Genomic DNA, 14468 nt, shown 5'->3' on the forward strand with positions numbered 1-14468 from the left:
CGCCACATGATTTGACTTCTCCCTGGTGACAGCCAGCCAGCCCCCAAAATCTTTGCTGAAAGGGGGTAAGCTTCCCCCCGGCAGCAGGCAGTTCCCCAACATCTTTGTCATGTGGGGTAGGTAGACTTGCGCCCAGCGAGAGCCAGCCCACCGAAATCTTTACCACTGGGGGGAGACTTCCCCCACCCAGTAACAGCCAGCCTCCAAAAATCTATCCCACCTTTGGAGCCTTCACCATGCACAAGCCAGGACATGGTGCTGTCTGGCAGCATGGTCTGCACTGCACTGCAGGCACATGCTTTTATTGGGTTGGGGGCTAGCCACATGATGTGGTTGGGCAGGGCATATACCCCAACTGCATGGTGACTGTGGGGAAGTGGGGAGCTGCCCCTGTACAAATATGAACCACAGAGAAGAAGTTTCTCGGCCTCTCATACATGCATGACCCCCAGAGCCTAGGCACCATGGCTACGTCTACACGTGAAGCCTACATCGAAGTAGCCTATTTCGATGTGGCGACATTGAAATAGGCTATTTCGATGAATAACGTCTACACGTCCTCCAGGGCTGGCAACGTCGATGTTCAACATCGACGTTGCACAGCACCACATCGAAATAGGCGCAGCGAGGGAACGTCTACACGCCACAGTAGCACACATCGAAATAAGGGTGCCAGGCACAGCTGCAGACAGGGTCACAGGGCGGACTCAACAGCCAGCTGCTCCCTTAAAGGGCCCCTCCCAGACACACTTGCACTAAACAGCACAAGATACACAGAGCCGACAACGAGTTGCAGACCCTGTGCATGCAGCATGAATCCCCCGCTGCCGCAGAAGCAGCCAGAAGCCCTGGGCTAAGGGCTGCTGTCCACGGTGACCATAGAGCCCCGCAGGGGCCGGAGAGGCAGTGTCTCTCAACCCCCCAGCTGATGGCTGCCATGGAGGACCCCACAATTTCGACGTTGCGGGACGCGGATCGTCTACACGGTCCCTACTTCGATGTTGAACGTCGAAGTAGGGCGCTATTCCGATCCCGTCATGAGGTTAGTGACTTCGACGTCTCGCTGCCTAACGTCGAAGTTAACTTCGAAATAGCACCCGACGCGTGTAGCTGCGACGGGCTCTATTTCGAAGTTAGTGCCGCTACTTCGAAGTAGCGTGCACGTGTAGACACAGCTCATGTGATGCAGTGGGGCGGGAGCTGGTGCCAGCACTGAAAAAAAAATCTCAGCCTCTTCTGCTATATCCTGTGCAGGGAAGGAGCCACCACCCTGTGTTGGGGCTATTTTTTCATGGGTATACGTGAGCTCCATGCTGATAATAAAGAAGTTTCTTGACCTCTAATACAAGCATGATCCCCACAGCCTAGCTACCACACGATGCAGTGGGGTGGGGGCTAGCGCCAATGCAGAAAAAAACCTCGGACTCTCCTGTTATATCCTGTTCAGGGAAAAAGCCACCACCTTGCGTTAGGGTTATTTTTTCATGGGTAGATACGATTGCTGCACTGATAATAAAATTAATTCAAAATGTGCCCAGGTGCCCACTTCAATTTCTTGGGTTTCCTCGTGCTGAATTCAAATTTGTGGGCTTCCTTTTACACACTTCCTGCACACCTGGAGAGCAGCCGAGATGGAAGCAGCCAGAGCAGACAACCATGGAGAACTGTGGAATACATACGGATCTTCTCTGGAGGCCAATAAAGTTGATGTAAATAATTCCTGTTTCCACATTAGCATTAATCCAACCTTTTAAATTTGAATTTGGCGCTACACTGACTCACCTGACTTAGTGTAATAATATCAACCTATGCGCTCCCTAAAATCAACCTAATGGCATTCACAGTGAAGACAGTGACATTGTAAAATCAAACTAACTGCCGTAAAATCAACTTGATGATGCAGTGTAGATACAGCCTAATAGACAGGACTGGTATAACCACCTACTAATAAGATTGCTCAATCCTCCTCATTATCGTTTTTTTTTTTCAGCTCCTTGCACCTTTGCCAAATTTTACCTATTTGTGCTGAAATTTCCTATACTGGGTGCCTTTGGGAAAACTACATTCTTTTTCTCATCTCTTAGAGTTTAGATATTTCCAAACTGAAGTCAATGGAAAAATATATTGTGTTGCCCATGTTAATTAAAAAAAAAAAAAAAAAAAACATTTGGCCTTGTCTTTGAAATGCTCAGACATCCTCTGCTTTGGAAAATAGCTGGTCTTTTTGTCTGGGATGGACCTTTCCATCCCCATGACAGTCCATCTAAATTTAACCAAATTGTAAGACTTTTGAAAGTTATGTGTTCACATGTGCGCAGTACAGACTTGACAGAGCTTAACTGTTAAAATCTCAGATGATTCTGTCCTCTCTTAACATGCTTGAGCCTCTTACAATCTCAGTGCTGACCAGAGTGTACACATGCCATCCTCACAGAGGAACTGAGCAAGCTTTAGGACTACAGAGGTACCTTTCTTTTAGTGGCTGCTCTGTACCAGGGTAGTTGGGCTGAGGCCTGGAACTGACAGGAAGGAGTGCCTTTAGGTTGCTCTTAATGACCCTTCTGCTGGTACTCAGAGAGAAAGGGAGCAAGGAATCTCCTTTGAATATATAAAGAATAAAGCTGGACCAGGGGAAATAAAAACAGTAGAGTGCTACAAAGATTCTAGAGATGAGAAAAAGAATGCCGAAAGAACACTGTTAAGCCATCAAAGTCAATCCTTCAAAAGTTAGAAAATGTCATCATTAATGCTGCTCACGCAAGTCTTCTATACCTGACTCATCTTAAACAAGAAGAAACATAAACAAGATACTTTCTCCCTAACTTGCTCCATGTCACTGTTCCTGTAACAGTTAAAATCAAAATGAAATTTGCACTCACTTCATTTTGTTTCCCAGACTCCTCTGCTTCTTGTGGAATCAAGTTGATTTCACTTTTCATTTCATTCTCATGGAAAGCTTTGATGCTGTCCTGGACCAGGGTATCAATAGACAATACCTGAATGTTGCAAGCTAACAGAGAGAAAACATATTGAAAAGAATGTAAATAGATTATTAAATGCAATTAAATTAATTGTGGCAAGGCTTTATTACATGCAAAGTACAATTCTTTTGGTTTGGGTTTTTAATTGGAATTTGTTCTCACTGACACTACGATACAACCTGTGTATTTTTCATGTTCTCTACTTAATAAAGTTTGAAGCAATGAAGTTCCGAGGCACAATGAATTAACAATAATCATTTGCATTCAGGAACTCTTCATTTCAGTTTGGTAGGTGGAGAATAAGTTAGATAGCATCAGACCTTGCAAATTCTCATACATCTGAGGCACCTATTTTGCAATGAACTCTAAACAAGTGCAGGATCTGATCATGAAGAGCTCATTGTAGGAGTGGGCTTAAAAGAGTATAAGCAAACAAACAAAGAGACAAACAATAAAAAATTATCCAGAAAAAAATCTTCTACCTTCTTGCAAGAACTTTACACAGGTGCTTTTTCCACTGAAAAGCTTTCCTAAAACACACCCCTGGATAGGAAATGGAGGAAATACAGGTCGCGGGGTTTCAGGCTTGGGAGGGTACACAATGTCCACCAATCTATGAACCACATGACCCAATATATTATTATTAGGTGAAGGCTTGCTTCCATTGTGCTCTTCAGGTGGACACCATTCCCCTGTCATACTCTGTATCAAAAACAAATCACAGAATAATTTGTGACTGCCTTGGATTTCATCTTTTTAAAGATAAATACACAAACAACATTTTGCACTGCTAGAATGTTGTTTTTCATCCAAAGATAATCACAGGCATTTCTCTATATAAACTGCCTTAAAATCTATTTGAGATAGGCATATATTATTTCACCCATTTTGTAGATCAGCAAATGCATTTTATCTTTTTTACAGAGTGATTAATTAATTTTACCAATGCAAAAACCTAGTCAATGGCAAAGATGATCGGAGCAGAACCCAGTAGTCCTGACTTCAGTCCCCAAAACCCTAGACAACGTTGCTTCCCTGTCACCATTCATCAACATCTACCTAAAACTTTCAGTAACACATTGTACATAATTGATTAATTTCACAAGCATATGATTGAGAAACTAAATTAATAGTGGAATTTAGGGAAGGAAAATGACCGTGTGAAATGTGGGCCAGGTTTGTGCTTCAAACTTTTGCTGGCACAGCTACTTCAGTCAAGGACATGCTGAAGTACAATCTCTGATCAACATAGATGTGCTGGCAAAAGTGCCTAGCAAAGATGAAGTTATATGGGTAAAACCGCATCTTTGCTGCTTATGAGGGAAGTGGGGGCTGGAATAACCTGTGCTAGGAAAAGTATAGTTCTGCTGTCATGAACTGTGTCCAAACAAGGAACACCTGGTTGGTATAGTATGTCAGCAAAGTATTCCTAGTGTTATCCTGCCTGTGACTGATACTAACAAAAGTAAAGGGAAATTTTATTAGGGCTGGGATAGTTCTAACTTCTTTAAACACTTATTCAGAAGACAGTTCATTAAAACCTTCTAGAAGACAAGCTTTAATTTCCAACCACTGGGCTAGATTCATACTAGTAATCCAATGGTTAAACGCTCCTTTAGCAGATCTTTATTTCATCTAGTTCACCTTCTGAGCATTACTGAAAGATACAGTGTGTATTCATTCACACTACAGGTAAAATATGATGTTATTTCTCCTGTGTGTGTTAACAAACATGTTGTCACAGTGTACTTCATAATCTTCAAATATAAATTTGATTTGTCCGTATTTTCAAAATGGAGCATCTCCTGGAAACTGTAACTATATGTGATTATAATTACATTATTAGTGTAAATTAAAATGCTGAGTATTTTTAAATATCACAACTTATTTTGAGCTACAAAATGTAGAGCCAATATGCAAACATTTAACACTGACACACAATTTTTACTTTCTAATATGAAATGGAAAGGATGTGTCTGAAAAAAATCCCACAAAGCATCAATTTACTTGAGCTCTAAAAGCTCAGATCATGCCAGACAAACCTGAGTTTATATGCTAAAAATAGCAGCATTGACCCTGTAGCTCAGACTAGCCACGCAAGTACCAGTTTGCCTGACACCCTGGCCCATGTGACTAGCCTACCCCACCAAAACAGCTATACAGCTATTTTTAGCATGCTAGATTGAGCAGAGCTAGCATGTCTGTCTATATAGTCTGGGAGGCATGCTCCTAAATGCACTGTACACCAGGATTCTCAAACTTTATTTGTTTGATGACCATTTCAAAATTACCAAGGGTCTCACTTAATGATCTTTCCAAACGCTGTTTCTATCGTTAGCTACCCATTGTAAAGGTCTTTGGATAAAAGTACTATCTAAAAATCCTCAATAATAATTAATGCTTTTTTGTTCTACATATAAAGCACACAACTCACATTGTAATGTCAGTAGGGGTCTCTACCCTGCCACAGCAACCACCAAGCTAAAGCTGGGGCATTTCTCTGGGGAAGCCACAGCCCTGGAACTGGGGAAAGTTGCATCTTTAATTAGCCACCACAAACCTGCATATTTCGAATTCCTACCATCCCCTCTTCCTCACCCCACTGCTACCCACCTATCTCCTATTCCCCCCTCATAAGTCACTACCCTCTCCCAGCGAGGCCTCATTGTCCCCAAGGTCATCACTTTACATAACATATAAAGGTCAAGGGTCCAGACACCTAATTAGTGGACCCATGCCTGTGAGCCACCAGTTAAGCAGGCAGTCCTTCACTGTCTTGTGTGCAGCCACCCAGGAGCAAACCTTAGAGACAGCTATCCATGGATCACCGGAATAGATCTTGTGGTCTACTGGTTGTCTATGGACCACAGTTTGAGAACCTCTGCTGTAGGCCAACTCTATCAAACAAGTGAAAAAAGTGAATTCCATACTGCTGGGATTCTCCATTAACATGATGCAGTCACTAATATTCTGGCTTTTAAATCCAAGGGCTATTAGCTTATGTGACTCTTTTGACCTAAATTGTCATGATGGTGCATGTGGAGAGGCATGCCTGGTCTACATTACAAAGTTAGCTCAATGTACGGCAGCTTACATCAACCTAATTATATAATAGTACACTCTTCTGCCATGCCCAACTGATGTAAGTGTCCTACTACACCAACATAATAACTCCACCTCCACAAGAGGCACAAGACAAATGTTGATGTAGTTAGGATAAGAAAGCGTCTGTCCAGATACTGAGTTACTTACTTCAGCTATTGGGTGTCTTGTAAGGAAAGCCAGGAAGTTAGAGCCTGTCCCCCAGTTCCCTCTGGGCTGCTGCCCAGAGGCTCAGGAATTTAAGAAGTCAAGGTGTTGCTCCCCACTTCCAGCTGTGGGTGGGGATTTGAGACTACAGTGGTGACCGAGGGTGCCTGGGATGGGTAGCTGGACTCTCAGCAGGAAACTGCACAGAACTAAAAGCCCTGACTCGTAGCCACGCAGTGTAGCAGGAACTTAGATGTAGGTATGTCTAGTCTTTCACACAGACAGGACCCAAGTCATAGATGGAAATATAGATCAAAGCCATTAACTTGAATTGCACCTGGAACTTAAATGAAATTCCTTGTAGATCTAAATTTTTAAAAACATAAGAATGGCCATACTGAATCACTTTTGTTTGTTTTAAACCTTTGCCTCTCAATTTCATTTGAAAACCCATGCTCTTGTGTTATGAGAAGGGGTAGATAACTCCTCCTTATTTATTTTCTGCACACCAAACATGATTTTATAGACCTCTATCACATCCCCCACTAGTTGTCCACGATGGAAAGTCCCAGTTTTATTAATCTGTCCTCATTTGGAAGCTATTCTCATACACCTACACGTTCTTGGCCCTCTTCTGTACCTTTTCCAATTCTAATATACCTTTTTGACATGGGGCAATTAAATGAGCACACAGTATTTAAGATTTGGGCAATATGATATCTTCTGTTATATTATCTATCCCTTTCCTTATGATTACCAGCATTCTACTAGTTTTTTTGACTCCAGCTGCACATGGGTTGGGATGTTTTCAGAGAACTATCCACACTAACACTAAGATCTTTTTTCTTAAGTCAAAACAGCTAACTCAAAACCCACCATTTTATATGAATAGTTGGGGTTATGTGCTTCAATATTCATTACACTGCATTTATCAAAATTGACACAGAAGAACTAATATATGTGTTCCTTGTGACTGATTCTATTTAATATATGAGCAGCTGCAATCTACAGCTGCTGCAGTTTACACATATTCTCACAGTGTAATCCATTATCAACTACACTGCAGCAATTATGTTATGTGTTACAGCACTGTGTTGTACTTTGCTGTTCTATCAGCTATGCTTACATTGGAATCACAATACATTGCGAGGAAATACATACTTACCTATGTTCTCGTCTTCGCTTTCACTCTTTTACTCACTTTTACACTTTTAACCTCACTGTCTCAATCTCTGACTTTAAAAGTTTCTGTCATGGCACAAGAGATAGGAATATAATTCATACATGCTGTTAATACACTTATTTGTGTCACAGCATGTTTGATGTGGTTTGCAGCACTAGAAGAATGTTTATCAATCTGAACTGAACAAAGATACTGTTAATGTCCTTGCTGATGAATTGCTGACTGTAAACGTCCTTATGTCCTCTAACTATATAATATTTGTTGATATTGTTTTGTTTATCCATTGTTACTCCACATTCATTTTAATTGTATTCACTGCTATTCAATTCCCCCATGTACATTATTTTAGCTAATAAGCATTTTTCTTGCTTTTAATATGCATCAACAGCATGTTCAGCCCTGTACAATACATAGAACTACAATTCCTATATCAAAAATAATTTAATATTTTGAGGTTTGTTATTCAAGAAAACTGATATTAATTTAAATTAAACTCAGATACCTAAGAAACTAGAATATCAGTTGATGGTAAAAACTCTTGACTGAAGATTTTGTTTCTTCGAATGTAAATTTGTAACATAACAACATATAACAGCACTAACTGAGATAGATTAACACTGATCAGATCTGGAAAAACAGTATTTGAATTCGGGATTTTAAGGAGAAAGAATGAAAAGAGAATTGATGTTTGGTGCAAGCACGGGGGTAATGAAGATGAAAGCACAAAGATGATAGGGAAAAGATAAAAAGGGTGGTGACATACAGTACCTCTTTCATATCCTTCCTTCAATACACACTTTTGCTTTGATGCTAAGTATCTGAATTTGGGCCACACTGAAAATTAAGGGCAACATTTGAAAATTTTGGGTTAAGTGGCTTGGCATGACCAAACAGAGAGTCTCTATATAGACCAGCAGACAGTCATAATTAGAGCATCAATGAATCAGGGTTTCAATCTTGCAATGTCCTTCACAGAGCATGCTCTTCTTTATCAATCTGATACTACTTCTGTTTGCTCTCTGTTCAAATGTGTGCAACTAATCTGACTTGCTAAAAGATCATAATGAATAGAGACTATGCTGTTTTTTGAACCGATGAGTTATTAAATATTCCTTCACTGGAAGATAATTCAAACAGCTACAAATTGCTGCTCTAAGTATTATTTTTCTCGTGTAAGCTCCATACTTATTTAGGACAAAGATTTAGGGCTGCCTGCCCCAACTCTGCATGACTGCTGTATTGACTGACCAGATCAGAGTTATGAAATTACTTTAGATTTTTTTAAATTAATGCTTATTATTCAAAACTTATGTAACATTCCATAAATCTGGATGGCACTTCAGATATTAAAGCTCTGGTCAGTAATTTGCCAGTTACTTATTATTAGTTCATTAGAAACTGAATCGTGACCACCAAATATTTAGTGGCAAGGAATGGACTAGGGGAGAACAACTGAAAACCTAGAAGAGGAAAGGCCTGATTTTCTTTTACATTGAGGTCCCTTTATCCCACTTGCAATGTAAGGAGGCCTTAAATGGTGCATAAATTAAATTTACATAAGTTTTAATGTTCCTAAATCCTCCCAGTGACATGTACAAAGGCATCAGTATGAATGAGACTCTGACCCCAAAATTTGATATACTTTGATATACCACTACTATACCTAAACCATCTAGCCTTCTCCTTCAACAGAGTATAATCGTCTTTGCTCTTGTAAGCAATGTTTCTAAATTTATCATATGTGTTGATGCTGTGTAAACCGATATCTTGTAAATAACTTTCAGTGAGCAAAGAACATGCTCAAAAATTGAAAACAAAGTAAACTGAGCTGTCAGACATGCACCACACCAACCCCCCCAACAAAAGCTGACTACTTACTGCAAAAGAATATGTACCAATTGGTTCAGGATGTGGGTAAAAAGCACATATCGTGCGGTAATCATTTCCCCAACAACAAAGACAGAAATACAAGTTATTTACAATGATTGTGCTATATTATACTAAACAGACTGTCAGAAAAGATTCAAATTTAAAGATTCTTTTTCAAATAAGAGGATAAATAATACTGACTTGGGGGGAAAATAATCATGTAGTGTACTTTGCCCAAAGCAGTTCAACATTCTTACTTCAACTCTGAATTGTCAAATTACAACATGTTTTAAAACTGCAGAAAACAGATTTTAGGAATATGAAAAAATTTCACTCAGATTATTGGAGCACAGTCATCACAATATCAGCCCTATCTCAAAAATCTCTTTTTAAAAATAATGTCTTCTTAAAATAAAATACATCACCAAACATAAAATTCCAAATAAAAAGCTTTAATTCAACAAATTTTGCACATAGTATATACACAAATACCAGATTTTGTAATGGGCACTGTTCTTATTTTTTTGTTTTTTGTTTTTTTCTGACTACTTTGTCTTACATTTTCTATGTGATGACATCAACTACACTTTAATTTCCACTTAAAAAATAACTGAACTTAGATTTCACATGTTGTAGTTATATATCCTTGATTGTACCATCAATGGTTCATATACAGTATGAGATGTTACTACACTCAGGACCAAAGACTAAGATTTTCAAGATTATACAGGCTTTCAAATGCTAGCTCTAGAAAACATTATTTACTGCCAAACTAATATGGAGTTAATGTCAAAACATATATACCTACATGAAAAATTATATATAATTATATCAAACTGTCAAAATCCCCAAAATGTATTATAACATCATGACAAATTGTTAGCAGTCATAAGTAAACAAGGTGCATTTTCTTCTGTTATTCCATTTCAGTTAGTGGTACCTTATATTCCTCATAATCCTTCTCATCTAGCAAATTCATTTTATCCAGCTCTACAAGTTGTTCTGGGGTTGGCTCTGTTGGCAAAGGTTCAATCGATGCTTGTTCATATATTGGTTTTCCATTAAAAAAAAGCTCTTTCCAATCACGCATCAGTTTAATTGGAATTAGGCTATAGGAGTAAAAACAAACCAAACAGGTTGTCAAACCAAACTAACAAATCAGCTATTTTGAGAATTATGGATCAAATTTTGCACCACATATGCAGCAGAAGTAAACAGGCTCTACACTAGAATGTTTGTGGGATTTGGGATGAAGAGAGAACCCTCCCTAAAGACATCATAGTTGTACTCAACCTGCTCTGCAGCTGCTGTCATAGACACGGTGGCTGCTGTACCTACGCATATGTGCCAGTGTGCAGCATTTAGTTAGTAAAACTGTGTAGTAGAAAATCTCTGCTTCTCCCACTCCAGAACTTATATTCTCACTGGCAGGACTCATTGGAGGATCTGTGGAAGTACATCCTAGGCTACACAAGAGCCATGGATTCCACACCCTAATCTACCTCTGTGGAAGTTTTCCTGCACTCAGAACCTTCCATACAGCAGGCCTGTCGTTAGGGAAAGGCAAGCAAGGCAGTTGACTTGGGATCCATGCTTTGACGACCCTATGCTCCAACTGACTACAGCAACCACAACCCACCAGTCAGGTCCCAGTGCCAGTGTGCTGCTTTGGGCCCCACCCACTAGCCAGGCGAGCTCTGCACACCAGCAAAAAGAGAGTGGAAGATTTTGCCCTGAAATGCCTACTCTACATGTAACACTAGTCTATGATTATATTCAACCTGATTAGGCTTCCATTAGAAAAGAAACGTATTTATAGAAAAGAACAAATTAAAGTATATATAAATATAGAGCAAGCATTTTTAATAAAGATAACACAAAGAATCTGAACGCATATGTATGTAATTCCATAGATGCACATATCAACAAGCTGAGCATAACAATAGTAAGAACTGTCTGTATTCAACAGGTGTGCTCGAACTGAAACAGTTATATTCCTCAAAATGACTACCTTTTACTTACCTCACATTTTGAATTTAAAAAAGTGTGATTTAATATTGTAATCATGAAAAGGCACAGCTATAAGATTGATAGCAAATAGCATTATCATTTTAGAACAACAAGTTCAACTACTTGGATTTTCATCTTTTTAACTACAGATCTGAGATAACTGAGTGTCAAGCTTTGCACATAATATCTTTGAATACTGAAATATACTGTGTGCATTTTGCAAAAGGAAATGCATGGAGATACTGACAAAATTCACCTTCTGTGGCAGTCAGGATGCTGATACAATCTTGATCTGTGTATGTATCTGAAATACCTGTACGACGTATTCACCATTCGCCCACAAAATATGTGAGGTTGAGTATTTCAGTACTGAAATACAATATATATCAAACATCTTTTGGGTCATAATTTATATATGCACACTTTTCTTTAACAATCTTTTGCTCTATATCTTTTAATATAAGTGTTATTCTCTGAAGACAATGGAGTTTAAGATTTATATTCTCAAGATGCAACCTTCACTACCACACTGGACACTTTGTGATGTGTAAAAATTCTGGAAATTAATAAGGGAGCCTACAAAGCCCGAAAACTAACCAGGGGAGGATCCTCCGGGCACAGGTACTGTGTAGACAGCTGTAAGATTGCATTCCAAGGATCATCTCACAAGCTCTGATGCAGGGGGCATGGTAGGGGTAGGGCCACAGCATGTAACACCATTGAGATTCCAAACAGTGCTGTGGTCTTTCAGGCAGCCCAGGAAGGCTCAAAACAGTCTAAGTTATGCTATGGGCTATCTGGCCACTGGAGCAGCCTAGGACTGAGAGGATTCAAAGAACTAAGCCAATTTAGCTTCCCCTCACTGCTGATCTGAGAGTTCTGCACTGCACCTGTTAAAGGACTTATTTACTTCTCCAGTTAGAAAGAAAAACATGAAAGTCATAAGAAGAATATCTTATAAAATGTATACATTATTCATATTTTCACAGCGTAAGACTATTAATTCCACTTACACCGAAATGCAATGGCCTCAGCCTGGTCCTACGAATTATTCAATTCACTGAATACTCATAGTTTACAGAGTGCTAACATGCACAATAAATGTATTTTTAATTATCATGCAGTATGTTAACCTATGTATTCTGACTGCATAAAAGCCATACTACAGGACTCTACATATCACTGAATAATTTTTTTCAACGTCTTTCAAGAAGACCTGTACTGACCTGTAAGGAGATAAGAGAGGGCAATGAGAAGGTGAGGTGAAAGAAGGGGAAAACACTTTCATACTTAAATAATGAAGCAAGGGTTAAATATATTTTAATGCATATTGCATTTCAGCGGTTTGACAGTTCATGTTGTTTGTGGGCCTTCCCCTTTAAAAACTGAACATTTAATGTAAAATTTCAGTAAAATAAACTCAAGAACTAACTGAAGTTCTCTCTTGTTAACTCATTATTAACCTTATCCTGACTAATTAGCAGTGATCTCTTCAGAGAAATGGGTTGAGGATCCCTATAAGATAAACAATGACTGAAACACTGCCTTCCCAAAATAAGTACTTGCTCTTGAAACCATGTAATGAAAATGGTGCTTTGTGAAGGCAGCTTTATTCAGTAGCCTTAAAGATTTCAAATAAAAACACATTGCTTATACATGCTGTGGAAGTTTTTATCCCCTTACTTAAAAGAGCCCTGTTCATAACATGACTGAATACATAATATTATCCACTTCCTCAGTCTTTGAGCCAAGATGGGCTGGTCCTTATATTTTTCTCTGAGGCTGTGTCTACGCTAAAAAACTTACTTCAAAATTATCTTTGAAGTAAGCTGCTACTTCGAAGTAGCATGCAGAGCATCTACACACACTTTCCCTTACTTCAAAGTTAAGGAAGGCTAACTTCAAAGTGACTACTCCATTCGTTGGAATGGAGAAGTAGCTTACTTTGAAGTTAAGTGCGTGTAGATGCTCTGCACTCCTTACTTCAAAGTATGGAGTCTGCCAAGGAGGCAGCTCCCCCGGAGAATGGAGACACTCTGGCCAACCCAGCCAGAGCTCTGTGGTCCCTGCTGGCTGCCTTGAAGGAAGCAGCTCTCCAGCAACCCCAGGCAGGAAGCTGAGACCATGCTACAAGCAGGAATAGCATGAGCTCCTACTTGGAGTTCCCCTGCTTGAAGCACCAGCCTGCCTCCGCACCCCCCGGCCACCATGGCAGCACGCCAGGACCTTCCTGGCACCCCTCCCCCCAGGGGCCCCAGATGAGGAGTCCAAGGGGTCGCAGTGCCCAGGCAAGGACCATACCAGGAAGGAACCCTCCTGGACCAAGGACAAGCTGAAGGACCTCCTCGCTCTGTGGGGGGGAGGAGGAGGTCCTTTGGCAAACTGGCACCCGGCAGAGGAATGCAGAAGCCTTTGATCAGCTGGTCAGCAGCCTTGCTGCCCAAGCCCACCCCGAATGCACTGGCAGCAGCGTCCACATCAAAAGTCAGAGAACTCCATCAGACCTACCTCCAGGCCCGTGATGCTGCCAGTTGGCTGGGGGCACAGCCCGTCCACTGTCCCCACTACCAAGAGCTGCACAGGCACCTGGGGACGAAGAAAGGGGCCACCCCAGAGTACGTGGTGGACACCACCACTCGCCACCCTGAAGACAGAAAGGATGAGGCTGGCCTCTCCAGCACCACGAGCCCTGCGCCTGGGGAGCAGCCGACTGAGACCAAGGGCGACAATGAGGGCTCCAGTGATGGGACCCTCACCATTGCTCTCCCCTCTGGGACGCAAGCTGAGCCTCCTCCAGCAAAGCCTCACCCAAGCCCCAGGACATCACAGCCGATACATACGGGAAGAGCAGGATGTCACCAGAGATGGGGCCCACCGGGAACAGCCCCGCATCCCACACACCTGCAGACAGGGGAGGGAAAGGGAACACAGGCTGACCCTTGCCAAGTTGGAACTTCTGGGTACCTGGGTTCCTACGGGGCTCATGGGCCATCAGGCGGTAGGGGAGCAGGGTGGGGGCCCATGAAGTGGGGGTCCTAGGCCCCCCGGAGTTGGAACCCAGCACTTACGGGCTGTTACCCTGTCCCCTCTTGTCTCAACAGGTCCATCATCAGGAAGGCACTGCAGCCCACTGGAGCAAGCTGCAGCCGCAGGAGGCTGGGTGGCTGCCCCATCGC

At 41.1% G+C, this 14468-nt stretch overlaps 2 protein-coding genes across 2 annotated transcripts in view; both read right to left on the reverse strand.

The window, feature by feature from the left end:
* LOC142013943 (sperm flagellar protein 2-like) overlaps positions 1–3680 on the reverse strand; it is a 39215-nt gene extending 35535 nt beyond the window's left edge. The window contains exons 1-2 of the mRNA XM_074995964.1: positions 3464–3680; positions 2880–3010 (exon numbers count right to left, since the gene is read on the reverse strand). Of these exons, the coding sequence (XP_074852065.1) occupies positions 2880–3010; positions 3464–3680 (348 nt within the window). The remainder of the gene's footprint in view (positions 1–2879; positions 3011–3463) is intronic.
* Positions 3681–9961: 6281 nt separating this feature from the next.
* Positions 9962–14468, reverse strand: part of LOC142013813 (sperm flagellar protein 2-like) — a 49134-nt gene continuing 44627 nt past the window's right edge. Inside the window, exon 10 of the mRNA XM_074995670.1 lies at positions 9962–10391. Coding sequence (XP_074851771.1) covers positions 10199–10391 — 193 coding nt within the window. The 3' untranslated portion in view covers positions 9962–10198. The remainder of the gene's footprint in view (positions 10392–14468) is intronic.

The sequence above is a fragment of the Carettochelys insculpta genome, chromosome 5 (genome assembly GCF_033958435.1).
Source record: "Carettochelys insculpta isolate YL-2023 chromosome 5, ASM3395843v1, whole genome shotgun sequence".
NCBI lineage: Eukaryota > Metazoa > Chordata > Testudines > Carettochelyidae > Carettochelys > Carettochelys insculpta.